Here is a 24,042-nt window from a genome sequence, read left to right on the forward strand (position 1 = left end):
GGGCAGGGGACAAGGTGCAGCCAAGGCTGATCCCAGCTGTAGAGACAGGTCCTGGGCACCCCTGCAGGTGGGAGTGATCTCTGCCCTCCCGGTGTCCAGCAGACACCGCCCCCACCCCACGCCTGTTCTCAGGGCCTGGTGCTGGGCCTGGTGCTGGCCCTGGTCCCGTGGAGTGGTTTGACCCCGTGGTCCCTCACTCTTCATCTGCCTGCTCACTCTGCAGCCGCCTGTCCTGGGCCCGGTGCGCAGCAGGCCCCACACAGCCAGGCCTGGGTTGAGCTCAGACCAGTAGGCGTGTGTGTGTGTGTGTGTGTGTGTGTGTGTGAGAGAGATTCTGGGAGTAGAGTCATGTCTCGAAGGAAGGGAGCTGGGAGAGGGCAGGTGTGGGGAGCCCCGTAAAGGAGGGAGGAGGATCTGGCCTGGGCCCAGGTGTGGGCTGGGAAGATGCTCCCTTAGAGAGTTCATGGAGAGGGTGGGTGGGGGGGTCCCTTTTCTGAAGACCCCCTGGACACTGTGGCCCAGGTAACTGTCTCCCCAGAAGGCCCCATGGGGATGTGAGGACCAGGGACTCCCCTTGACCAGCCGGCCCCCCGCTTCCCAAACATCCAGACAGCCCACCCCTGCTGACCGCTGTCCTTATCCCACCAGCGTGTGGGGAACAGGGACATGTTGGGTGGTCTTGGTGAGGATAACATACCTCAGCTAGTGGGAGAGGTTGGCTTGCAGATGTGCGTGGAACACGTTTGTCTCTTCCTGGACACAACTCTCATGGCCTTGCTGGTGCCCCCACCAGGACCCCAGGCTAGCTGGAGCCTGTGAGGACCCTGGAGCCCTGAGGTGCCTGTCTCTACACCTCTGCTCGTCTGAGGCCTGGGCGGCTCCGCCCATGTCACGGCCACGGCACGCGTGTATGGAGGAGAGGCAGCCAAGGTGTGGGCAGAGGCCGGGAGGGGCCAGGAGGTCAGGGCTCCTTGAGCTGCATGCCAACCCTGTGCAGGGTCAGTGCCTGGGCTGTCTCCAGAGCAAGCCCATGGGACAAGGGGCCTCGTGTGTCCCTTGCCTGCAGGGTGCCGTCTGCCCCGCAGCCACAGGTCTGACGCCTCACCTGGGGTGAAAGAGGGACTAGGGGTTTGGGAGGGCGTGGGCTGTGTCTGTGTGTGGCGGGGGTGTCTGTAGTTCCCCTGGTGAGAGCAGCCGGGTGTGCTGCCTTTGGAGTTCTGTCCTTTCTCTCCTGGGGTCAGGGTCTGTGGTCCCAGCCCTGAAGGCCCCAGGCCCTTCCCGTGGCCACTCTGAGGCCTGAGGGTGGCACCTGCCTAGGCTGAGCGTGGAGCTCGGCCCAACCTGCCCCTCCCACGGCCCCACGCTGAGTGGCGGTTGGAGCGCCTGGTCGGGGTGCCTCAGAGGGCAGAGCTGTGGCCACCCTTTTCCTTGAGGGACCCCGCCTGCTGAGGCCCCCACCCAGGCCTGACCTGAGGAGTGTTGCTAGGGACTGCGGGGTGGGTCCTGGCACCCTGGGGAGTGCAGGGTGGACCTGGCAGGTTGGGGGGTTTGCCGTGGGCGTTCTCCCCTGCACTGGCCCAGGCCATCCTGTGGGCCCTCAGGCAGGTGCCCCTAGAGCCGCTGGGGTCTGTCCTGGGATGCGGCTGCTTCCCTCTCTCTCGGCGCAGCCCCCTCTGCCGTGGTGCTCTCGTGGTGACCCAGGCCAGGTCAGAGCTCCCTTGGCCTCAGGAGCTGAGGAGAGTGGCTCTGTCCTCTAGGGACACAAGCTCCCTGATGCTGCAGCCTCCACCACGTGGACAGGGACCCCCACCCCACCCCGGCTGCCTGCCTGGCACCTTTGACCACGGAGCACCTGCAGCCCGCACCCAGCCCCTTGCCTTTGTCCCTGAGCCCCATCCCCGCCCTCCTCGGGAGCGCCTCGTGCTCTAGGCGGGGCCAGCGCTGGTCACCAGCCGCTCAGGCCCTCCCAGGGTCTGCATGCCCCCATCTGCCCTCCGCTGTGCACGCCTGTGTCTAGGTGGTTCTCAGCGTGGAATCCACTCTTGTGGTGACTTCAGGAAGGCTGAAGCCCTGGGCAGCGTGTGGCTCGGTGTTGGCGCCACTCGGATAGGCGAGGGGCGGCCGCTTCCTCTGCTCTGCGAGGCTCTGGTGCCAGGACGTACGTCTCTTTCTGGTCCTCTCCCTCCCTCCCTTCTGAAAAATGCAGTATCTTACGTACACACAGGGAAACGTGGCACACACTGACACCCAAGAACCCCCCCAGTCCGTCTGCAGAGCAGGCTCCTACACCACGCAGCCCCCTGAGGTCCCCTTCCACCGCAGTTGCCCCGTGATGACCCGGGTCCCGCTTTCTAGAGCACGGGCCTTCCCCAGCTCTGCTGAGGTGCCCGCCTCCTATTGGTCGGGGTGGTGACCTGGGTCTTGTCTGTGTTTTTGCATGACCCAGCGGTTCCTTCCTGATGACAGTTCCATCACACGGACCCAGCATTATTCACTTGTCCAGACTCTCGGTGATGGATTTTCTAAGTTTGTGGCTAGAATATCACAAACAAAACTTCTGTGAGCACATTTCTCTTGGGTTTGTTCCTCGGAGTGGAATTTTTGCGTCCCAGAGCAGGACGTGGCTTCTCGCTCAGGCAGCTGCGTCCTCGCCAGCACTCCGCGTTGTGGTCTGTGTGATTCTAGCCACTCCAGCAGGCATTTCGTGGTATTTTCATCTTAACTTGCAGTTTCCTGATAGCCAAGGAGGCCGAGCACCTTCTCCTGCCTACTGGCCACCGGCAGTGCCTGTGTTGCAAAGCACAGAGCCCTTCACAGCTTTCTTTGCAATTTCTGCCGTGGTCTTTTCCGTGTTGCTTACGAAGCCCTCATGTGGTCTGTGTCAGTCTTGTCAGATCGATACGCACCGTGGATACTTTCATAATTTCAAAATGTTTGTTTTTAAATATTTCCCAGTATCTCAGGTCACAGCTTGACTTTTCACTTTCTTGGGGTCTCTGCGATGAGAACGTTTTCAATTCTGATGAAGCCCAGTATATCACGTGTTGATTTTTAGGTGACTGTCTTTTGTGTTCTGAGGAATCTCGCTTACCCCAGGGTCATGCAGGTGCTCTGTATTTTCTTCTGGAAGCTTTGACCTCTGGGTCCAGAGTCTTCTGGGTTGCCACTCACGCGTGATGTGAGGCTGGGGTTGCGATCCGCCCTTTCCCAGGATGGCAGGTCACTGCAGCACATGTGGGGCCTCCTTCCCATTGGCTTGTCTGTGGAAAGGCAGCTGGTGACATGTGAGTGGGTCCGCCTGGACACTTCTGTTCCGTTGACCTGTTTCTCTTCCCTATCTCCCACACCACACTGTCCACACGGCAGTGAGCCTGGAGGTCTGGCAGGCGGTGTTCCCTGTCCCCCGTGCCACACTGTCCACACGGCAGTGAGCCTGGAGGTCTGGCAGGCGGCATTCCCTGTCCCTCGTGCCACACTGTCCACACGGCAGTGAGCCTGGAGGTCTGGCAGGCGGTGTTACCTGTCCCCTGTGCCACGCCGTGCACATGGCAGTGAGCCTCGAGGTCTGGCAGGCGGCGTTCCCTGTCCCCCGTGCCACGCCGTGCACACGGCAGTGAGCCTCGAGGTCTGGCAGGCGGTGTTCCCTGTCCCCCGTGCCACGCCGTGCACACGGCAGTGAGCCTGGAGGTCTGACAGGCGGCGTTCCCTGTCCCCCGTGCCACGCCGTGCACACGGCAGTGAGCCTCGAGGTCTGGCAGGCGGCGTTCCCTGTCCCCCGTGCCATGCCGTGCACACGGCAGTGAGCCTGGAGGTCTGGCAGGCGGCGTTCCCTGTCCCCCGTGCCACGCCGTGCACACGGCAGTGAGCCTGGAGGTCTGGCAGGCGGCGTTCCCTGTCTCCCGTGCCACGCCGTCCACACAGCAGTGAGCCTGGAGGTCTGGCAGGCGGTGTTCCCTGTCCCCCGTGCCACGCCGTCCACACGGCAGTGAGCCTCGAGGTCTGACAGGCGGCGTTCCCTGTCCCCCGTGCCACGCCGTCCACACAGCAGTGAGCCTGGAGGTCTGGCAGGCCATGTTCCTCCGCCATGCTTTTCTCCAGGGTCTTGGCTGTTTTAGGTCCTGCTGTGCGTTTCCATTCCCATCTGCAATCAGCTGTTCAATTTTCATTTTGTTGAGTCCTTAATACCAGTTTTGGGAATGCTGACTTCCTAACGATACGGAATCTTCAGGACACAAATATGACATCGCTCTGTTTATTTTAACTTTTCTTAACAGCATTCTGTCATCATCAGTAGAAGGATTCCACGGAGTTCATTCAGTTTATTGTTTGGCATTTGGCATTTGTAATGCTATTACAAATGGGTTTCACCATGTTGGCCAGGCTGGTCTTGAACCCCTGATCTTATGTGATCCGCCCGCTTTGGCCTCCCAAAGTGCTGGGATTACAGGCGTGAGCCACCATAGCCTGTTCTTTAAAACATTTTAAATCTTTTCTGTCTGTTTTTGTTTGGCGCCGTCTGCTGACTTTGAGCCCTGCCTTCAAGCTCCCGAAACTTTTCGCTGTTCGTTTCATCCAGGGAGTTCTGTTTCAGAGAGGATGTTTAGTTCTGGAATTTCTATGTGGTTCTTTATCCTCCATCTTTCTGCTGTTTACATCACACTTGCTGTCATTTCCGAGCACGTTTAGAGTAGTTATTTAAGAGCCTTTGCTGGCTGATTCCAGCCTCGGTCATCTGTGGGTTCGTCCGCTTCTAGCGTCTCGTTCTAATGAGAAGCCACATCTTGCTGCCGCTTCACCTGTGTCATCACGGTTCCTATCATAAGCCAGAATAGCAGAGACTAAGGCAAAGAATCGTCTTGTCCAGAACAGCCGCTGCTGTCCCGTGTCAGGCGCGGGAGCGCTGGGCTGGGGCTCGGGCTGGTTCTCACCACCGGCAGCCCGACTCCCCGGGGCTTTCCGTTGAGCGCAGCGGGAAGCCACGTCTCTTCTGCCTTCTGCGCTGGGGGAGGCCCTCTCCCCTCCTTTTCCTGCCCACTCAATGGGATCCCTGCTAGGGGGTTTGATGGGCGGGGTCTGTTCCTACTCCTGAGGAGCTCCCTGGGGACTCAGGCCATTTCCCACCCTCAGAATCCTGCACCCACCTCCGCTCCGCCGAGCCCACCTCCCTGGACCCGGTGCTCCGGCTGTGGCTCCAACCCTCGCAGTCCTGCTTCTCCTCCGCCCTGCTGAGCCCTCCCTGGACTGGGTTTCTATGTGGCTTTTTAAGGAGTTGCCATGTATCTTCTGGAACCCTCCATCTTTCTGCTGCTTACATCCACACTTGCTGTCATCTCTGAGCATGTTTAAAGAGCTTTTGCTGGAACCACCGTGTTCCTTCTAGAACAGGCGCCTCTCTTTCTAGGATGTAGTGTGTTGAGGTGGTCCTCAGCTCTTCTGACTGGCCTCCCAGCCTCCCCCACTCCTGTTCCCCTGGGCGTTTGGACTCGGTCGGCTGCCCTGTCTGCCTGGCAGTCTGGTCTCCGTGGCCCTCAGGCCGCCGCGGGCCCCTCGCACACGCTGTTCCAGCTCTCCGGCTTCCTTCCTGTCCCCTCATGTCTCTAGCAAGCTTGGCCTTCCCAGGGAGACCTGCCCTGGCCGCCGCCTTTGAAACTGCGTCCACTCTCCCGCCTGCCCCGGCACCCACCCCGCTTCCTTCCTTTGCAGCAGTTCCCTCCTACGCGATACAGGAGCTGGGGTCCCGTGTCCTTACAGCTGTGTCTGGGCTTCTGAGTCTGCGCCTGCACTGTTGGCTCACAGTGGGTGCGTGCACCCTGCAGACCCTTCCCTAGGGCAGAGCCAGCCCCAGGCAGACTCGGTGGCCTTCGCTCTGAGGCTCCCGTGCTGGGACCCGCGCCAGCCTTGGACTGCTGCGGTGGGGGCGGGCAGTGGGTGTGAAGGGCCCACAGCAGGGCTGGGGGACAGGCAGGCATGTCTGCCCGGGTGGCTTTCTCTGCATCTCCACACGACCAGGACAGGACGTAACCCCAGCGGGGCCACCCTGGTCTGGAAGGTTCCCTCCTGCCCCATTTGCTGTCTCCACCGAGCTGTTGCTGGAATTGAGGTGCCGGAGACACTGATGGGTGGACCCGAAAGCAGACCTTCGAAGGGGCCTGGGCACACATGGCGCATGTGGGCTGGGTGGACACCTGCTGACCGGTCCGTTTGACACGGAGTGGTTCACGTTGCGTCCTGTGGACAGGCTGCAGTGGGGGTGGCATGGCTGACAGGTGGTGTGGGCCCAGGGGCTAGCTCACCCCTTTCCACCCTGTGCACAGCCTCCGCCTTGGCAGCGGGCGCGTTGGAAGCAGACGTCCTGTGTGGAGCGGGTGCGGGCGCCCAAGGTGTCATCCTTGGCAGACAGACGGTCAAACTGAGGCACAGAGGCCACTCTGACCCTGGCTGTGGGGGCTGGCCTCCTGGCCACGGGTGAGCAAGGGTCTCATGCTGCATTTTGACGCCACCAGGTCGTGTAGGGCAGGCGGTGGCCCTGCGAGCCAAGGCCTTCGGCTTCAACGTGCTCTTCTACGACCCCTACCTGTCAGACGGCGTGGAGCGGGCGCTGGGGCTGCAGCGCGTGAGCACCCTGCAGGACCTGCTGTTCCACAGCGACTGTGTGACGCTGCACTGCGGCCTCAACGAGCACAACCACCACCTCATCAACGACTTCACCGTCAAGCAGGTGCGCGGGCCGGGGTGCGGGACTGCCTTCCGGCGGGGCCGGCGTGAGGGACAGCGGGGGCGTCGGGTGGGTCCCTCCCAGCTGCCACCTGCACCCGGGCAAGACCCTGCCCCCCTCGAGCCACACCGCGGTGTCCGCCGGCCCTGCTGGAGTGAGCCCCGTCTGCACAGACAGCTTTCTCCATGTTCCGAGTTCTACTCAGAATACCTAAAACACTCTCCATATGAGACAAAACCACAGACCGTTGAGTACCAGATTCCCATGAAGTCCTTGTTGCTCGCACAGCGGGGACAGACGCAGCTACCTGGGGGCCTTGGGTCGGCCGTCGTGGCTTCCGTGCTGTGCCGCCAGGTTCAGGTTGCATGTCTGCAGCTGGAAAGGGCTGTGCTCAGGTGGGCCTCTGCCTCAGCACTGCGCTTCCCTGGAGTGGGTGGAGTTGGGGGCGGCTGGCTCCCGATGGCTCCAGGCCTTCCAGGGGGTTGTGTGTGTGTGTTGGTGTGTGTGTACGCGGGCACATGTGCGTGGGTGCACATATGTCTGCACGTTTGTATGTGCTGGTTTATGTGTGCATGTGTGTACACGCCTGTCGGGCCTCGTGTCAGCCGTCTGCCCAGACCCCTGTAGCTGCAAGGAGGATGAGGCCAGGTGCCCGCCTCCCCTTTCTTTGTTCACAGAGCCTTCTAGTGGACAGGGTGTGGCACGTGGACACTGGTCAGAGCCCTGTTGTCTCTGAGGATCTTGGGTGTGAGGCTGTAATGGGCAGCAGCTCCCCAGAGGAGCCACTGTGACCTGCACGGCTGCCAGCCAAGCGCCGTGGCTGGGGGGCTGGCTTTGTTGAAATGGGGGGATGCAGAAAGCCCTGGCTGCAAAGCCAAGGAGGAGCCTCTCCAAAAGCCTTTTGCAAAAGCACATGAAACACGAGCCTGTTCCGAAGACAGCACGCTCTGCTGCAGGCCCCAGCTGGGGCTGGAGTCGAGAACCATGTCTCAGAGCAGACGGCCCTGGACATTGGAGGCTGGGCTAGAGGGGACCCAGAAAGAGAGTACCACAGGGGCCAAGGCCGGAGCCCCGCCCAGTCCTCAGCTCGGCTTGGACAGGAGGGTCAAGCTCTCTAGGAGGTGTGGGGCTGTGCAGGTCTCTAAGGCCCGAGTCCCAGCCAGCCTGCCAAGGCCACAGTGCCAAATGCCCAGGGCCTTCAGTCCGAGAGCCCTGCTGAGCCCAAGGTGGGCCTGGGCTGGGAAGGGGCCACGGGCTCCCCCACCTGACAGGGCGCACCGCCACCCTTGCTTCCCTGGTCGCCCACCCTGCACAGATCCCTGACTGAGCCTATCCTTGTCCCTATGTCTTCCAGATGAGACAAGGGGCCTTCCTGGTGAACACGGCTCGGGGTGGCCTGGTGGACGAGAAGGCGCTGGCCCAGGCCCTGAAGGAGGGCCGGATCCGCGGTGCGGCCCTGGACGTGCACGAGTCGGAACCCTTCAGGTGCCCCCATGGCTGGTGCCGCCCCTGCTCTTCCCTGCCCACCTTCCTGCTGGCCTTGGCCTCCAGACGGCGCCTCTGCCAGGCCAGGCACTTGTCTGTGCTCAGCCTCTTGCTAGCTGGCACTGGGGGAGTTTGCCATCCGCTCTGTGGTGAGGATGGAGCCATGGGCTCCAGGCCTGCCTCGCCTCAGTGCTGGGAGGCACTGGTCGTCCTCTGCAGCCTCTCTTTGGGTAGGGCTCCCAACCAGCCAGGAGAGCGTGAGGCTCCAACGTCTGTGAGTGGTCCCCGACGGCCCTGGCCATGGAGCCACGGGGTCACATCCAGACCTGCAGACGGCGCCCTGGGACCCCAGGCAGCCCCTGGGACCCCAGGCAGCCCCTGGGCTGGATGTTAGTTGCAGGAGAAGATACCGTCGGCAGGAGCAGGATCAGCCTGTGGGACCCACAGACCCTTCGGTGGAGAGGGGCCAGGCCAGCATGTCCCCCCATCAAGGCTGCTCCCCTGAGGGCTTGGAGATTAAATCCCACCGCTGTCAGGAGCCCCCAGTGGGTCTCACTGTCCCAGGCTGTGCCCTTGTGTTCAGCCCACCTGTCCAGCAGATTGGAGGCTGTGGGGCCTGCTTTCCAGGCAGAGCCCTCCCACAGGGGGTCCATTGCCCAGCCACCTCCCCCCGAAACGCGGGCGCAACACTCGGGCTGCACTGACCATGCCGGTGTTGTTCCCAGCTTTAGCCAGGGCCCCCTGAAGGACGCACCCAACCTCATCTGCACCCCCCACGCCGCATGGTACAGCGAGCAGGCATCCATCGAGATGCGAGAGGAGGCGGCACGGGAGATCCGCAGAGCCATCACAGGTGGGCGCGGGGGCGGCTCGGTCAGGCCTGGGGAGCTCTGCAGAGCCATCACAGGTGGGCGCGGGGGCGGCTCGGTCAGGCCTGGGGAGCTCTGCAGAGCCATCACAGGTGGGCGCGGGGGCGGGATCGGCTCGGTCAGGCCTGGGGGAGATCTCAGAGCCATCAGAGGTGGGTGCAGGGGCGGCTCGGTCAGGCCTGGGGAGCTCTGCAGAGCCATCACAGGTGGGCGCAGGGGCGGCTTGGTCAGGCCTGGGGAGCTCTGCAGAGCCATCACAGGTGGGTGCAGGGGCGGCTTGGTCAGGCCTGGGGAGCTCTGCAGAGCCATCACAGGTGGGCACAGGGGCGGCTCGGTCAGGCCTGGGGGAGATCGCAGAGCCATCAGAGGTGGGCGCAGGGGCGGCTCGGTCAGGCCTGGGGAACTCTGCAGAGCCATCACAGGTGGGCGCAGGGGCGGCTTGGTCAGGCTTGGGGGAGATCACAGAGCCATCAGAGGTGGACGCGGGGGCGGGAGCGGCTCGGTCAGGCCTGGGGAGCTCTGCAGAGCCATCACAGGTTGGGGCCGGGGCGGCTCGGTCAGGCCTGGGGGAGATCGCAGAGCCATCAGAGGTGGGCGCGGCGGCGGCTCGGTCAGGCCTGGGGAGCTCTGCAGAGCCATCACAGGTGGGCGCAGGGGCGGCTCGGTCAGGCCTGGGGAGCTCTGCAGAGCCATCACAGGTGGGCGCGGGGGCTGCTCGGTCAGGCCTGGGGAGCTCTGCAGAGCCATCACAGGTGGGCGCGGGGGCTGCTCGGTCAGGCCTGGGGAGCTCTGCAGAGCCATCACAGGTGGGCGCGGGGGCTGCTCGGTCAGGCCTGGGGAGCTCTGCAGAGCCATCACAGGTGGGCGCGGGGGCTGCTCGGTCAGGCCTGGGGAGCTCTGCAGAGCCATCAGAGGTGGGCGCGGGGGCGGGAGCGGCTCGGTCAGGCCTGGGGGAGATCGCAGAGCCATCACAGGTTGGGGCCAGGGCGGCTCGGTGAGGCCTGGGGAGCTCTGCAGAGCCATCACAGGTGGGCGCAGGGGCGGCTCGGTCAGGCCTGGGGGAGATCGCAGAGCCATCACAGGTTGGGGCCGGGGCGGCTCGGTCAGGCCTGGGGGAGATCGCAGAGCCATCAGAGGTGGGTGCGGGGGCGGCTCGGTCAGGCCTGGGGAGCTCTGCAGAGCCATCAGAGGTTGGGGCGAGGGCGGCTCGGTCAGGCCTGGGGGAGATCGCAGAGCCATCAGAGGTGGGTGCGGGGGCGGCTCGGTCAGGCCTGGGGAGCTCTGCAGAGCCATCACAGGTGGGCGCGGGGGCGGCTCGGTCAGGCCTGGGGGAGATCGCAGAGCCATCAGAGGTGGGCGTGGGGGCGGCTCGGTCAGGCCTGGGGAGCTCTGCAGAGCCATCAGAGGTGGGTGCGGGGGCGGCTCGGTCAGGCCTGGGGAGCTCTGCAGAGCCATCAGAGGTGGGTGCGGGGGCGGCTCGGTAAGGCCTGGGGAGCTCTGCAGAGCCATCAGAGGTGGGCGCGGGATCGGCTCGGTCAGGCCTGGGGGAGATCGCAGAGCCATCAGAGGTTGGGGCGGGGGCGGCTCGGTCAGGCCTGGGGGAGATCGCAGAGCCATCAGAGGTGGGCGCGGGGGCGGCTCGGTCAGGCCTGGGGAGCTCTGCAGAGCCATCACAGGTGGGCGCACGGGTGGCTCCGTCAGGCCCTGCGCCCACCTGTAGCCTGGGGGCACCCTTCCTGCCAGCCCCAGGTGCTCGTGGGCCCACATCTGCCCGGCATCCGGGCTCGTGTTCTGCCAGCTCAGGGCCGTGGTTCTCATTGCTCTCACCAGGCCCCAGCAAGGGCCTCTGAGGCCAAAGTCAGGCTGAGCCCTGGAGCCATGTCCTACACACAAGACCTGCCGGTTGGGGCCTGTGAGCTGCTCTGGGAAGTTCCTGGGCTGAGCAGACAGGCCCCTCAGCAAGCTGGGCACTTGCTCTGGGCTGGGGGTTGCCCACGCTGTGAGGGTGCTGGCCCCTGACAGTACCCAGCTGTGCCTGGGGAGCCCCAGGGCTGAGGGCAGGAGCACACTGCCGAGAGCTCTGCAGTTCATGTCCTCAACCCAGTGGGCCACGCTCCTGGGGTCCCCTCAGAGCCACAGCTGTTCCTCCCTCCTGCGTCTCCCAGGCCGGATCCCAGACAGCCTGAAGAACTGTGTCAACAAGGACCATCTGACGGCCGCCACCCACTGGGCCAGCATGGACCCCGCGGTTGTGCACCCTGAGCTCAATGGGGCCGCCTACAGGTGAGCAGGCCCACTGGGCACTTAACAGCCTCCATGAGGGTGGGCGGCTTCCCCTGGATCCCAGCACAGCCTCTGGCAGGAAGGGCGGTGTGTCTGCTGAGCTCGAGGATCTGGGTAGAATTGGTGCCCACCTCACCCAAAAGTCCCACAAGAACCAGGGCCCCTTGGAAGGAGCCTGGGCTGGGTGGCCTTCAGGGCCCAGTGGACAGGGGACTGCTGGGCAGAGGCCTGTGTGGGAACGGGGTCTACGGGAGCAGGGGGCTTTGGGTGAGGTGAGGACCTCATGTTCCAGTTGCCTGGAGACACCCGGGCTCCCCTCCCCTGCCCTGAGAAGTAGCTCCCGTGGGCAGGAGCGTCCGTGCAGAGGCAAGGACCCTCACCCTGACTGCTGGTCCTCCCAGAGATGCCCCCTCGGTGCCGCTGCCACTGTGAGGGCAGGCGGGGCCTGGCCAGGTTGCCTACAGGTGGGCCCCACGGCTGGACCCTCTCCCAGCAGGTACCCTCCCGGCGTGGTGGGTGTGGCCCCCACTGGCATCCCAGCTGCTGTGGAAGGCATCGTGCCCAGCGCCATGTCCCTGTCCCACGGTCTGCCCCCTGTGGCCCACCCGCCCCACGCCCCTTCTCCTGGCCAAACTGTCAAGCCCGAGGCGGATCGAGACCATGCGAGTGACCAGTTGTAGCCCGGGAGGAGCTCTCCAGCCTCGGCGCCTGGGCGGAGGGCCGGAAGCCCCTCGGACCAGAGTGTGCAGAGGAGGTGCCTGCGTGGCGGCCCTGGCGCCGCAGAGACTGTCGGGCGGTGCTGGAGGCGGGTGGGCGGCGCTGGAGGCGGGTGGGCAGCGCCGGGCCCGTGTGGGTTGTCGTCGTCCGTCCCGTGGGCTCTCTGTCCTGTGTCCTTCGCGTTCCTCGTTAAGCAGAAGAAGTCAGTAGTTATTCTCCCATGAACGTTCTTGTCTGTGTACAGTTTTTAGAACATTACAAAGGATCTGTTTGCTTAGCTGTCGACAAAAAGAAAACCTGCGGGGGCATTCGGAAATGGACTTGAGGTTATTTTTTCCTTTTGTATGTTGGAACGTGCCCCGGATGAGGCAGTTGGCAAACTTCTCAGGACAATGAATCCTTCCCGTTTTCTTTTTATGCCACACAGTGCATTGTTTTTTCTACCTGCTTGTCTTATTTTTAGATAATTTAGAAAAACAAAACAAAGGCTGTTTTTCCTAATTTTGGCATGAACCCCCTTGTTCCAAATGAAGACGGCATCACGAAGCAGCTCCGGGAGGAGAAGCTCGTGCAGTGCCCGGCACGCCCGCTGCCCGTCAACGTCTGTCCTGGGGACGCGGAGGGTGGCAGCGTCCCCGCCTGCACCGCTGCCGTCCTGCTGATGTGGTAGGCTAACAATATTTTGGCTAAAATCATGTTTGTGACTGTAACCATTTGTATGAATTATTTTAAAGAAATAAAAATCCCGGAAAGAGCCAGCATGCCTAGCATCTGTTCTAGCGACTGTGTCTCACGAGGATACGGGTGAGCCTCAGTCCCGGCTATGGTGACCTCCAGGGCCCAGCTCAGCCTCTCTGAAGCGGGCAGCCCGAGAGAGACCCAGACACAGTGCTGTGGCAGGTTGGGCAGTGGTCTCTGTGTGTCCCGGGCCTGGCCCTCTACCCGCTTCATCTGTGGGACACTGTAGGGTCCTGGCGTGGAGGCGGGCTGCTGAAGTGCCCCTCCGGGAGGGGAGCAGTGTGCCAGGCCGGGCCGTTGTGTTGATGATGGTCTGACTGGCCGAGGTCCTGCCCCACGGCCCACCCACTCCCTTCTTGGCTTACCTCCCTCAGGCCGGCCTGCAGCCCGGGAAGACTGTGGGCCACAGGAGGGGCCACAGCAGACGTCAGGGCCCAGGAAGCTGCCCAGACCACGGGTCAGCCAGCCTACAGAAATGTGCAAAAAAGCCGAAAGGGGTCGCCCCTCACCTTGGCCCACAGCCGGACCTGTTTACTGGTGTCCTCTTCGAAACCCCAGCCTCCTGGTTCCTCCGAGTTTCCTTTGGAAGTGTGGTCCATGCATGTCAGCAGAGTCCCAGCTCATTTTATGAGATTAACTTTGATGCCAGACACCCCGGAGGAGCGCTTGCAGGCAGACTCCTGCAGGTGGGTCCCGGTACTGCAAGGAGGGCCTGCAGCGGGCGCTGGGGGAACCCGCGTCCCTTTGGGATGTCCCTGGCCTGAGCCTTTCCCTGCATGCAGGCGGGTTCTGCCAGCCCAAGTGTCCAGACCCTGCAGCGTCAGTCTCCAAGTGTCAGCCTCCCCCTGCTCCCCGCCCCATCTAAAGCAGAAGCAGCGGGGAGGCCACTGCCTTTGGTGGGGTGCCCCCTCCTACCTGGCTCTGCACCCCGGGGCCCGCAGAGGTCTCTTGGGTATGGGCAGTGGTTCCTGGTCTTGAGGCCCACAGAGGGCAGCCCTGCCTCCCTGACCGAGGCCTCTGCCTCCTTCCCCTCAGGACACCCAGCCCATCTCTGACCTGCTTGGAGCCCCTCATCCTGGAGCCCCCAGACCACTGAGGGAGGTGGCCTGGGCTGATGGGAAGGGTGGGTTCTGGACACGATTAAAGAGCTGGCCCTGGTTTCGCCGACACAGGCATTGGGTGTGAGGAGGGGCAGGCAAGGTGACCAAGGGTCTAGGGTGCTGGCTGGAGCTGACGTTTTCTGATACCGTTGGTGGGGGCTGCAGAGGCGGCGGTGGGAAGACCAGGAGTTCCACGCTGACTGCTGGCTTGAGCCTCTGCACAGGCAAGCCCTGGGCTGGGTCACTGGGCCCTGGTCAGCCCCCAGGGCAGCCGAGGGTGGGGCCGCCCTCCCAGCTCCAGCTGGAGACAGGCCACGCCCTGAGAGGCAGCCAGGCACCGGCAGTGTGGACTGGACACAGGCCCGGAGGCTCCCACTCAGCTGGTCTCAGTGTTTCCAAGTCAAAGGGTCGGTTTTCCCTGCAGGAAGGGAACGCCGCCAAGGGCTGTCCGTGGTGCGAGGCTGGCGGCCAGGGAGCCAGGACGCTGAAGTGTGGCTCTGAGTCTGGGCTGTAAGGGACAGAAAACAGTCAGAAAAATGTTTGGAGCCTCAAGACGAACCTCCCCTTGGTGCCGCCTCCAGGGAGTCACCCCGCCCAGCCAGGCCCCAGGAGGGGTGCTGGTAGCAGAAGGTGGCGGGGGGGCCTCAGCCTCGGTTTCCTCACTGGTGAAATGGGCAGCACGGCTCATCTCCCTGGAGGCTGGCATTAGACTGGAGATTGTGCTGAAACCCTAAGACACGAACGTGAAATAAGGTTTGTGTGTTGGAAGGGAAGAGATAAGCTGCTGGTGTTTGCTGACAAACATCTGTGTAGAAAATCCAAGAAAATCAGCCAAAGCCTGCAGCTAATCCTGGGCCTGGCCAGGTGGCCTCACGGGAGCACCGGTGGTGCAGACAGCGGGTGCCTGTGACGGGATGCGTCCTGCTCTGTCCTCACGATGCAGGGTCCGGCCCGCTAGCCCGATTCCGCAGTGAGCACAGTGGCCAGAACCTGGTCCCAGCCGCCGGCACCCGGCTGGTAAAGACCGTGGGAGTGACCGGGGCCGCCAGCCTCCATGGTGAACGGTGAGGCCGTCAGATGAGACAGGCTGTGCTTGTGGGGCGGGCTGGTAACATCGTAAAATACTGCGCTTTAAATGACTTCGTCACCTTCCCAGGCGAAATCTCAGCTGCTTACGTTGAACAAGTTCAACAGTTCTATCCCCAAGTTTATACGGAGCAACAGAGGTCTATGAATCTGGGCTCGTGCAACTCAGGTGTATTCAAAAGGGAACAGCCACGGCACCCTCCTGGTTCTGACGCCGAGGGCTTTGGGGCGGCGGACGGTGGGGAGGCGGTGGGGCCCGCTGGCTTGGTGTACGTGTGCGTACGTGCAGGTGCGTGGGTATCTGGTGGGCAGGCGTGTGCTTATGCGTGTGAACTGGAGATGTGCTCGAGGGCACAGGTCCTGGGCCCGCATGGGTAAAACGAGCCCTGGTATGCCAACCACGGAGGCGTGGGCGGCCCCCGAACTTGGACAGCAGAGGCACAGACCATGAAGCCGAGGACATGGCCTTCGTGTGTTCACACCTTGCCCAGAGTCCATTCAAGAAAGGTCCGTAGAAAGGGCTGAGAACAGGTGGCAGGGCACACCCTCCAGGCGAGCAAGGGCCCTGCTGGGACCCCTGGAGCAGGAGGAGGCCGTGATTCTCAGGTCTGGCGTAGGGCTCGGGGGCAGGAGGGGTGGAACCGGGGAGGGTCAGGCAGCGGCCGCCCTGGCTTCTCGGGCTACTGCGCCTTGGCAGAGAACTCTCCTTTGGCTGCTGACAAACACCTGGGCTCTGGCCTCTCTAGACCTCCGCCCAGGCACGGGAGCAAGGGGAGGCTGCAGGCAGCTCCAGGGACCTGGACAGGAAGTTGGGAGGGTCAGGACAGTTCCTTTGGGTGGCCCAAGCAGGGCACGGGATGGGGAGCCAGGCTCTTTGGGATCCCCACCCCAGGCTGGGCCCCCACCCCCTCCTGCCTTCTCTCCCCACTGTGGGCCCAGAACTGACCCCGAGGAGGCCGGGAAGCACCTACCACCCCCACCCCTAGCTGCTCTCAGCCAGAGCCCAGCTGGACTTGCAGGATTGATTTTCCAGCAAAAACAGCAGAGAAGCCCAAGAGAGGCCCAGCTGCACAAGCCCTCCCAGGCCTGCCCCCGCTGCCGGCACTCCCTGCAGCAAGGAAAACCATCTGGCCACTGGGCCCTGAGCCCGGCGCCTGGAGGAGGACCTCAGGCCCGCCGAGCAGCTCCGCTCCCCAGGCTGGCCCCGGGCCTCTACCCGCCTGACCCGCTCCCCTCGGCATCGAGCCCCGGCAGGGACGGGGTGGCCCGGCCAGGGTGTGGCCCAAGTCGGTGTCCCCAGCCCCTCTGAGCACCAGTACTGCTGAGTCTACCTCCGCTCCCCCAGGCTCCTGACCGCTCCCCTGGACAGAGACAGCCTCAGCCGCCGCTGGCCCGACCCTCAAACAGCAGTCAAGGGCTTCCCACGCAGGGTCCGCACACATCCCCGAGAGGCAGGTTATGCGACTTGAACAAGACCAAGGATAGGCAGCCGGACCCTCCCTGCACCTGAAGCGCGGGGCCTGCGTGCGCCGGCTCCTCCAGGGCGGCCTATCGCTGCACTTGCTTTGAAACCAGCTGCTGACCCCGTTGCTCAGTGGCAGCAGCACCTGCAGGACCCCACCGTGGAGGGCTCGCCACGGCCTCTCCAGGTCCTTGACATGAGCTGGCTCCAGCAGGGGGGCGGGACCACTCTGGAGGACGCCGGAGCCAGCTGGGACTATGGATGCTGGTGGGACAGAGGGTGGCGAGGAGCTAGACTCACCCACGGCACTCCCAGCCCCTGCAGGTGTCTGGAGCTCCAGCCTCCCCTACTCTGTGCGGTGGGTGGTCACACCTAGCAGGGCCCAGCTGCTTACCCAGAGAGTAGGTTCTGAGCAGCAGCCTGGGGTCCCAGGCCAGCCTCTGCCCAGCCCCACACTCACCCAACAGTGCCTCCCCAGCACTGCCCCGCACCTGCCCACACAAACCCCAGCCCCTTCCGCCTGCCCACCACCCGCCCTGTACCTGCTCACACATAACCCCATCCATCCCCCCCGGCCCCATCCACCTCCACCCACCTCCAACCGCCCACACCTGCCCCACGACCCCCACTGCCTCTTCCGCTGTCCCCATCACTCCCACATGTCCCCTCACCTGTCCACTCGTGGTCAAAGTCACGTGCTATACACCCAGCCCACACCTGGGGTTCACCTGGGGCTGGGGTTTGCTCTCTGCTCCTGGCTGGATGCTCTGGCTCTTCTGCCTGCTGAGGGATACCTCCCAGGGCAAGCTGCCTCCCCACCAGAAGCCTCAGGCCCTCCCTGCCTCCCCTCTCCGCCTGCAGAGCTGAGCCCGAAGAGGTTCCTTCTATTCCAAGAGCCCCACTCGGCCTGCTGGGTTCCCATGCCCTGAGGAGCTGCTGCTCTTGCTGGGCACCCCGGCCCACCCACAGGGGACACATCTGTCCTGGAGGAGGCATTTGCTGTGGGTCCCTGCCCCGGGGCCTCCAGGTCACTCCCTCTTCTCATCCGTCACAGCGTGGCCCTCCCTCTGGCCCCAGAATCTGGGCTGCCAGCCTCCCCCTGCTCTAGCAGAGCCGTGGCTAGGCCAGGCCAAGGGCCGACACCTCCCAGCCCGGTCAGCTCAGCCTAAGCCCACAGTCAGCCAGGGGAGCCGGGGGCTGCAGCCGGGCGAGTGACTGAGTGGCACCCACAGGCCCTGGTCAGGGCCCTCTCCAGTCTGGTGTGCCCTGAGACGCGGCTCCTGTGGGGGCGTGCAGGGACTCAGGAGGAGCAGTGAGGGACGCCCTCCTGCTCACGGCCCCAGGTTGACCTTGGGTGGGGCAGGGTCACCCTGACAGCTCCCAGCCCAGTGCCGCGGGAGGAGTCCAGGCAGGAGAACCCCACCCGGGACACACAAACCCAACACTGGGTGTGGCCTCTCCCCAAAAGCTCCGCTTCCCCACCCCCCAACTCCCTGGTCAGGCAGCCAGGAGAGCTGCAAGTGGGCATCAGGGGTGGAGAGTGGCTTCCTGTGGCCTCAACCCCCCGGCCCAAGCGAGGAGGCCTCAGGGGCCCCTCCTGGACCTTCCTGCCCATCCACGCTGAGGGTCCCGGGTTGTCGGCCGAGGCCCTGCACGACTTCTGAGGTGAGGTGAGAGGGGCCCCTAGTGGGGCCTGGGTGGGTGTTTGTGAGTGGGGCATCTGAGTGAAGGAGCCCGGGAGGGCCTGGAGGGCCTGGGGCCATGGAGACACCAGCATGTCCCTTGATCAACACCGAACGACAGCCCCCCCGGCAACCCTCCCTGAGGAAGCCACAGGCACTGCTGGCAGAAGCCTCGGATGCTTGGGCTGGCGGAGGGGAGGGCCAGGCAGCTCTGGTGGGGCCTCTGGGGACAGGGATGCGGGGGGCCAGGATTCTCGGTTTTAACCCTGAATCCTAGCAGCCCTGCAGGCCCCCTGGGTGCTGGGCACTGCTCTCCGTGGACAAAGCCCACAGCTCCGTGGGTACCAGCGGCAGTTCTGGTAAAGACGTGGACGTGGACAAGTTGCCCCGGATGCAGCTGCTCCGAGGAGGCCCTGCTCGAAAGTGCCTCCCCTGTGCCCAGCGTGAGCACTGGGGCTCAGCCAGCGCCACCTCCTGTGTCCAGGAGCCCTGGACATGGCCTCTTCCCCAGGACCTCAGCCAGGCGCTGTCTCCACCCATGGCCAGTTCCTCTCCATGTGCCCCAGGGTCCTGCCCTATGCGCAGTCCAGGCAGCGTAACGGGAGGGCATGGGCAGGGCCTGGGGAGGGGACAGCTGGGTCTTCTGCCTCGACCACAGGGACAGGCCAGGCCTCACAGCCAAGCACCCCGGAGGAGCTGGGCACACGCAGCCGGAGAGAGGCTGCTCCCCGGCACGCTGCTGTGACTCCACGCAGACCTCGGAAATGGATCGGAAGACAGAGGTGAGCTTACGAGGGCAGCCGTGCACAGCGTTCAGAGTCAGGACTCAGCTCTTTCAGATTCCAGCGCTCCCAGTTAGGAGGGACGACGAAGAAAGACAAGGCACCATTTTCAACAAAAAGTGTGCACTTCTAGGAGCAAACGGTGGCAGGTCCATACCCGTTAGAGAGGGCCTGAGGCCTGGCGGCTGCAGACCAGCAACACGGCCGGTCTGTCCCGGGCGGCACGAGGCACCGTCCCCCGCAGGCAATTAAAACACCAGAGAACCCCGGAACCAGGTAGACTGACTGTGAAGTTAACGTGGAAAAGTAAGAAAACGAAGGAAATTCTGGAACAAAAGAGCAACAGGAGAGCTGTGGCCACCAGGCTTTAACACGCACCGGCAGGCCGCAGCTGCCCAGCCCCGTGTGGGGCCGGTGTGTGGTCGGTCACGGTGAAAGACGGTGGCGAACACACAGGCAGCACAGACACGCTAAAGGGGATGTCTCGAATCCGGGAGGGACTGTGGCCAAATAAACAGCGTGAAGCCTCCTCCCGGGTCTGTGTCCTGCAGACGGTCAGTGCCGTCCAATGTTTCGGGGACCCCTGCATCAGGCTGGGGTCACACGGCAGCATTTCTCTGTATTTCTGGCCAGTGACTGAGCGAAGGGATGTGTATCGGCTCCAGGGTGAGGCAGTGAAAACCCGACGTGCTAAAGAACTCTTACAGGTCAGCAATAAAGTTTAAAAATGGGCAAAGGATCCGAATAGATGTTTTTTCAAATCATGTATACACCAGCCAACAAGCTCAGGGCAAGGTGCCTAACACCGTGAGCCACCAGGAAATGCAAATCAGAAACTCATGAGACCCCGCCTCACAGCCACTGGGATGTCTGGAGCCAGATGCATCAGCCGTGTCAGGGCAGAGACACGGGAAGCTCGCGTGCAGCAGCGCGAGACGGTGCGGCCGTTCTGTTCTTCAAAGCGTGAAGTCGAATTTCCACGTGACCCAGCAATCCCACGCCTGGGGACACGTCCCTGAGAATCAGAAACGTGTGTCCACACAAAAGCTCATCACAAGCGTTCCTAGTAGCATTATCCGAAATAGCCCCAAAGTGGACCCAGCTACGTGTCCGTCGGCTGATGGGCAGATGGGCACCCTGTGGCCCGGCCCCGCTGTGCCACTCGCCTGCAGCTCTGGCCCACGCTCCACAGCAGATGAACATCTGCTAAGCGGAAGAGGTCAGACGCGGACTGCCACAGATCACATGGGACCACTTATGTCAAGTGTCTGGAAAGGGCAGGTCCCTGGCGACACTGCGTAGGCTCCCGGCTGCCTGGGGCTAGGGGAGAGGGCACAGCTGGGAGAAAACGGGAAGCGTCTCAGTCCATCCCCGCTGCTATAACCAAACACCCCAGACTGAGTAATTTATAAGCAACAGAAATGTATTTTCTGCAGTTCTCAAGCTGGGAAGTCCAAGATCCAGGCGCCGGCAGGCCGGGGTCTGCCGAGGGCAGCTCCGAGGGTGATCAGCCTCCCATAAAGCAGCCCAGCTAGTTCCTTCCAGCCCTTTTATGAGGGCCCTGAGGGCAGGAGCATTGCAGGGTGGGCCCCTGAGGCACCGCTGGGACCAAAGTGCTCACAGCCTGCCTGTTCTCCCCAGATCCTGGCCCAGCCCTCCTTGGCCGCCCCAGCCACGGTCAGGCAGGCGTGGGCGCAGCCCCACCCATTGCTCCCGAGGGCGAATGTGGTGGGCCTTGGTGGCATCCACACGGCACTGACCCTGCAGGCCACGGTGGCCTCCACCCAGATTTCAAAGTGTGTTGCTGACAGCCTTGGGGCCCAGGCAGAGACTCATCATGGGGGCAGAGCTGCCTTGGAGTCCCCACCCGGGCAATGCCCAGTGGAGCTGAGGCAGGGGCTGCCTCCGAGGCCCCAGGACTTCAGGGCCACCAACGAGCAACCGCAGCCCGGGAGAGCTGCAGGCAGGAGACTCTGACCCACGAGTGCTGCGTGGGCTGAGCCCAGAGAAGCCTGGGGCCCAGCCCTGCCCCGCGTGGCTGCAAGGTGGGCATGGATTCCAAGATCATCCCCAAGTCTGAGTGTCACTCTGTCTGCCCTGCTGCGTTTGGACTTACCTGGGCTTGCTCTTCTCTTTTCTTGCCTATTTCTCCCTTTTGGAATAGAAATGTTTGTCGTGAACCTGCCCCACTGCATTTGGGGAGCACGTAACGCTTGTTTCAGGGGCTCACAGCTGCAGGGGAGCCCGCCTTCAGATGGCTTGTGCCTGGAGGCTCGCCCCCTCTGAAGCAGGTGAGACTTGGAGCTTCAGAGTTGTGAGTAGGTGCTAGGATGAGTTAAGACTGGGGCGATTGGGGTGGAATGAATGTATTTTTTGATGTTTAATCCTGAGTGTCACCTTGACTGGATGGAAGGATGCAAAGCACTGATCCTGGGTGTGTCTGTGAGGGTGCTGCCACAGGAGATTACCACTGGAGTCAGCGGATGGGAGAGGCAGGCCCACCCTCCACCCGGGTGGGCACCATCTCATCAGCTGCCAGCGCGGCCGGGATAGAGCAGGCAGAGGACCGTGGAAGCACTGGGCTGGCTGAGTCTTCCGGCCTCCGTCTTTCTCCCGTGCGGGGTGCTTCCTGCTCTCCGACCTCGGACTCCGAGTTCTTCAGCTGTGGGGCTCTTGGACTCACACCGGTGGTTTGTCAGGGGCTCTCGGGGCTTCGGCCACAGACACGGCTGCGCCGTCAGCGTCCCTACCGTTGAGGTGTCGGGCCTGGGACCGGCTTCCTGGCGCCTCAGCTTGCGGACGGCCTGTCGTGGGACCTCACCTTGTGATCGCGTGAGTCAGTTCTCAGAAACCCCCTTCACAGATGCATGGATCCTATTAGTCCCGTCCCTCTAGAGAACGCTGACTCGTACGATTTTGTGAGGAGGGCGAGTTCTGGGCCGGCGTTCAGTGCTACACCTGGAAACTTGCATCCTCCGCAGCCCACGCTGAAACTTAGACCCCCTGCAGCCAGGCCGGGAGGTGGGGCCCGATGGGAGGTATGTGACCCACTCACCAGGCAGGGCCCTTATGGCTCGTGGGGCAGGCCCACCCTCCAGCCGTCGTGGAAGAGGAGAGCCGACGTGGCCCTGCTGGCGCCTTGGCCTCCAGACGAGAGGCAGGAAGTCTCTGTTGATAAACTGCTGTCTGGTTTCTGTTGTGGCCACACTCAAACCACGGCAGGGAGCGGCTGCTAACAGGCACGGGATCATCTGCGGATGATGCACGCGTTCCGGAATGAGATGAGTGGGGATGGTGGCACAACTCCGTGGATATACTAAGAAGCGCTGAACGGTGCTCTTTAAAGGGTGACTTGTGGGCATGTGAACTACACCTCAGTGAAGCTGTTTTTCAGGAATCAGGGGAGCCACTGTGGAGGCCACGCCTCAAGAAGGCAGCACCGGAAAACCAGAAACTGCGCTGGGTCCCCCGTGCAGCAGGTGCTCCCGGGATGTGGACGGGGTGAAGGCAGTCTTCTCTGTGGTCACATGCGTGCGCTGGCGCCTTCTCTCTCAGGGCCTCCTCCCTCCCTGCGTGGTTTGGGGTCTGTTCCTGAAAACACAAACACCCTGGTCACAAACACCTGCCTGCGTTGCTGGCCACAGGCCTGGCCTGGAGAAACCCACACGCTCTTCAGAGAGGCTAGCTCTGGGCGTGGCAGTGCCTGAAGCCAGTGGGCTGGGAACTCACAGCTGGGACACTCAGAGTGGGCAGGGTGGGCACAGGGCCCCAGCATGGCAAGAGGCCAGTCCACCCCCTCTTTGTCACCATCACATCCCGTGGGGAAAGAGGCTGGAGGGGCTGGGGCATCTGCATTTGGCCTGCAGGGAATCTGTGTCCCCCTGGCTGTCGGTGGCCGGGGAGGGCCGCGTGGGCAGGCTGCACCTAAGGCCCCCCAGGCCAACCTGGTCAGGGTGAGAGGGGGAAGGGGCAGGAAGCCTCAGCCCGGACCAGGTATGGTGTGAACAGCCCACATGGGAGGGGCCGGAACAGTCCAGAAGGCCTGAGCATACGGGTCTGCTGCAGCAGAGCCAGGAGGGCACGGGATGCACAGGTCCAGGGCAGAGGCACCACGTGGGGCTCGGCCCGTGGTCGGGGTCGTGCCTGGTTGGTGGCACTGAGGACCCTGCAGCCTTGGCCCCCCTCTCCGGGAGCTGATTTCCCCCACATAGTCAGAGCAAAGGCAGGCACCAGAGGGGCCAGAGGTGTGGGGGGCTGCACCCCAGTCTCCCCGTTACCACCCCATCCAGTGATGTCCACGCAGATGGGAGGTTGTGAGGGGCGTCCACACCTGGTCTGCTGCAGCCGCCCAGCTTCCTGCTAGGGAGATGGAGCCGGTGCTGATGGGGAACAGCTGTTGTGGGGCAGCCAGAGGAAACCACGTTCCCGTGGGGTGAGCTCATGGTTTACGTGTTCCCCGCCAGATCCATAACGTCCTGGAGGCAGAAACGCAGAGGCTGCCCCCGCCCCCACCCAGCCTCCGCTGCTCTGACACCAGGGCCGCTCAGCCGTCCTTGCCCTGCCCGCACCCCATCCTGACGCCCCCTCCTCCCTCCACTCGCTCCCCGTCATTGACTCCCTGCCCCCGACCCACCCTGCTCATCCCTGAAGCTTCTCGAGGTCCTGGACTCCGTTCTGCGGGCTGGACGCCTTCTGAAGTGCCCGTTGCGCCCACCCAGCCTCTGGGGGTGCTGAGTGAGGGGTGACCCAGGAAGAACGCATCGGAGACAGTGGACAGGGAGGCGTTTCTCACCCCTTAACTCACAGCAGCCCCGCCAGGCAGGTGCAACCATCAAGACCGGCCGCAGATGTGGAGAGTGAGGCACGCACACGCGACGTGGCCATCCCCGTCCGGTAACTGGCGGCCAGGATTGGAGCCTGGGTCCAAGCTGCCTGCTCTTTCTTTCCTGGGCCGTGCGCTGTTTCTCCTGGAGTGACTGGAGGCAATTTCATGGAACCCGGAGGCTGGGCTTCGGGCTGGGCCCTCTCTGCTGCTCTGCTCCCGGCTCTCGAGCTGGAGCCCTTGGGCCCCGCTTCCTCTCACCCCCACCCCCAGTTCTCTCCCCAAATTGTCGGGGGCTTTT

The 24,042-nt window shown here is 63.3% G+C and overlaps 1 protein-coding gene and 1 pseudogene across 1 annotated transcript; both read left to right on the forward strand.

Annotated features, from left to right (window-relative positions):
* The first annotated feature begins 6,159 nt into the window (after positions 1-6,159).
* LOC135269456 (C-terminal-binding protein 1-like) lies at positions 6,160-12,140 on the forward strand. The gene is made up of 7 exons (XM_064363418.1): positions 6,160-6,168; positions 6,315-6,380; positions 6,470-6,718; positions 8,070-8,200; positions 8,926-9,053; positions 11,235-11,352; positions 11,849-12,140. Exons 1-7 carry the CDS (start codon positions 6,160-6,162, stop codon positions 12,030-12,032), a joined length of 885 nt encoding a protein of 294 aa, XP_064219488.1. The 3' UTR covers positions 12,033-12,140.
* Positions 12,141-22,179: 10,039 nt separating this feature from the next.
* Positions 22,180-23,282, forward strand: LOC135269457 (collagen alpha-2(I) chain-like; annotated as a pseudogene).
* The last annotated feature ends 760 nt before the right edge of the window (positions 23,283-24,042 follow it).

Source organism: Aotus nancymaae, unplaced genomic scaffold (genome assembly GCF_030222135.1).
Source record: "Aotus nancymaae isolate 86718 unplaced genomic scaffold, 86718_ANA_hifiasm-v0.15.2.pri h1tg000006l, whole genome shotgun sequence".
Lineage (NCBI taxonomy): Eukaryota > Metazoa > Chordata > Mammalia > Primates > Aotidae > Aotus > Aotus nancymaae.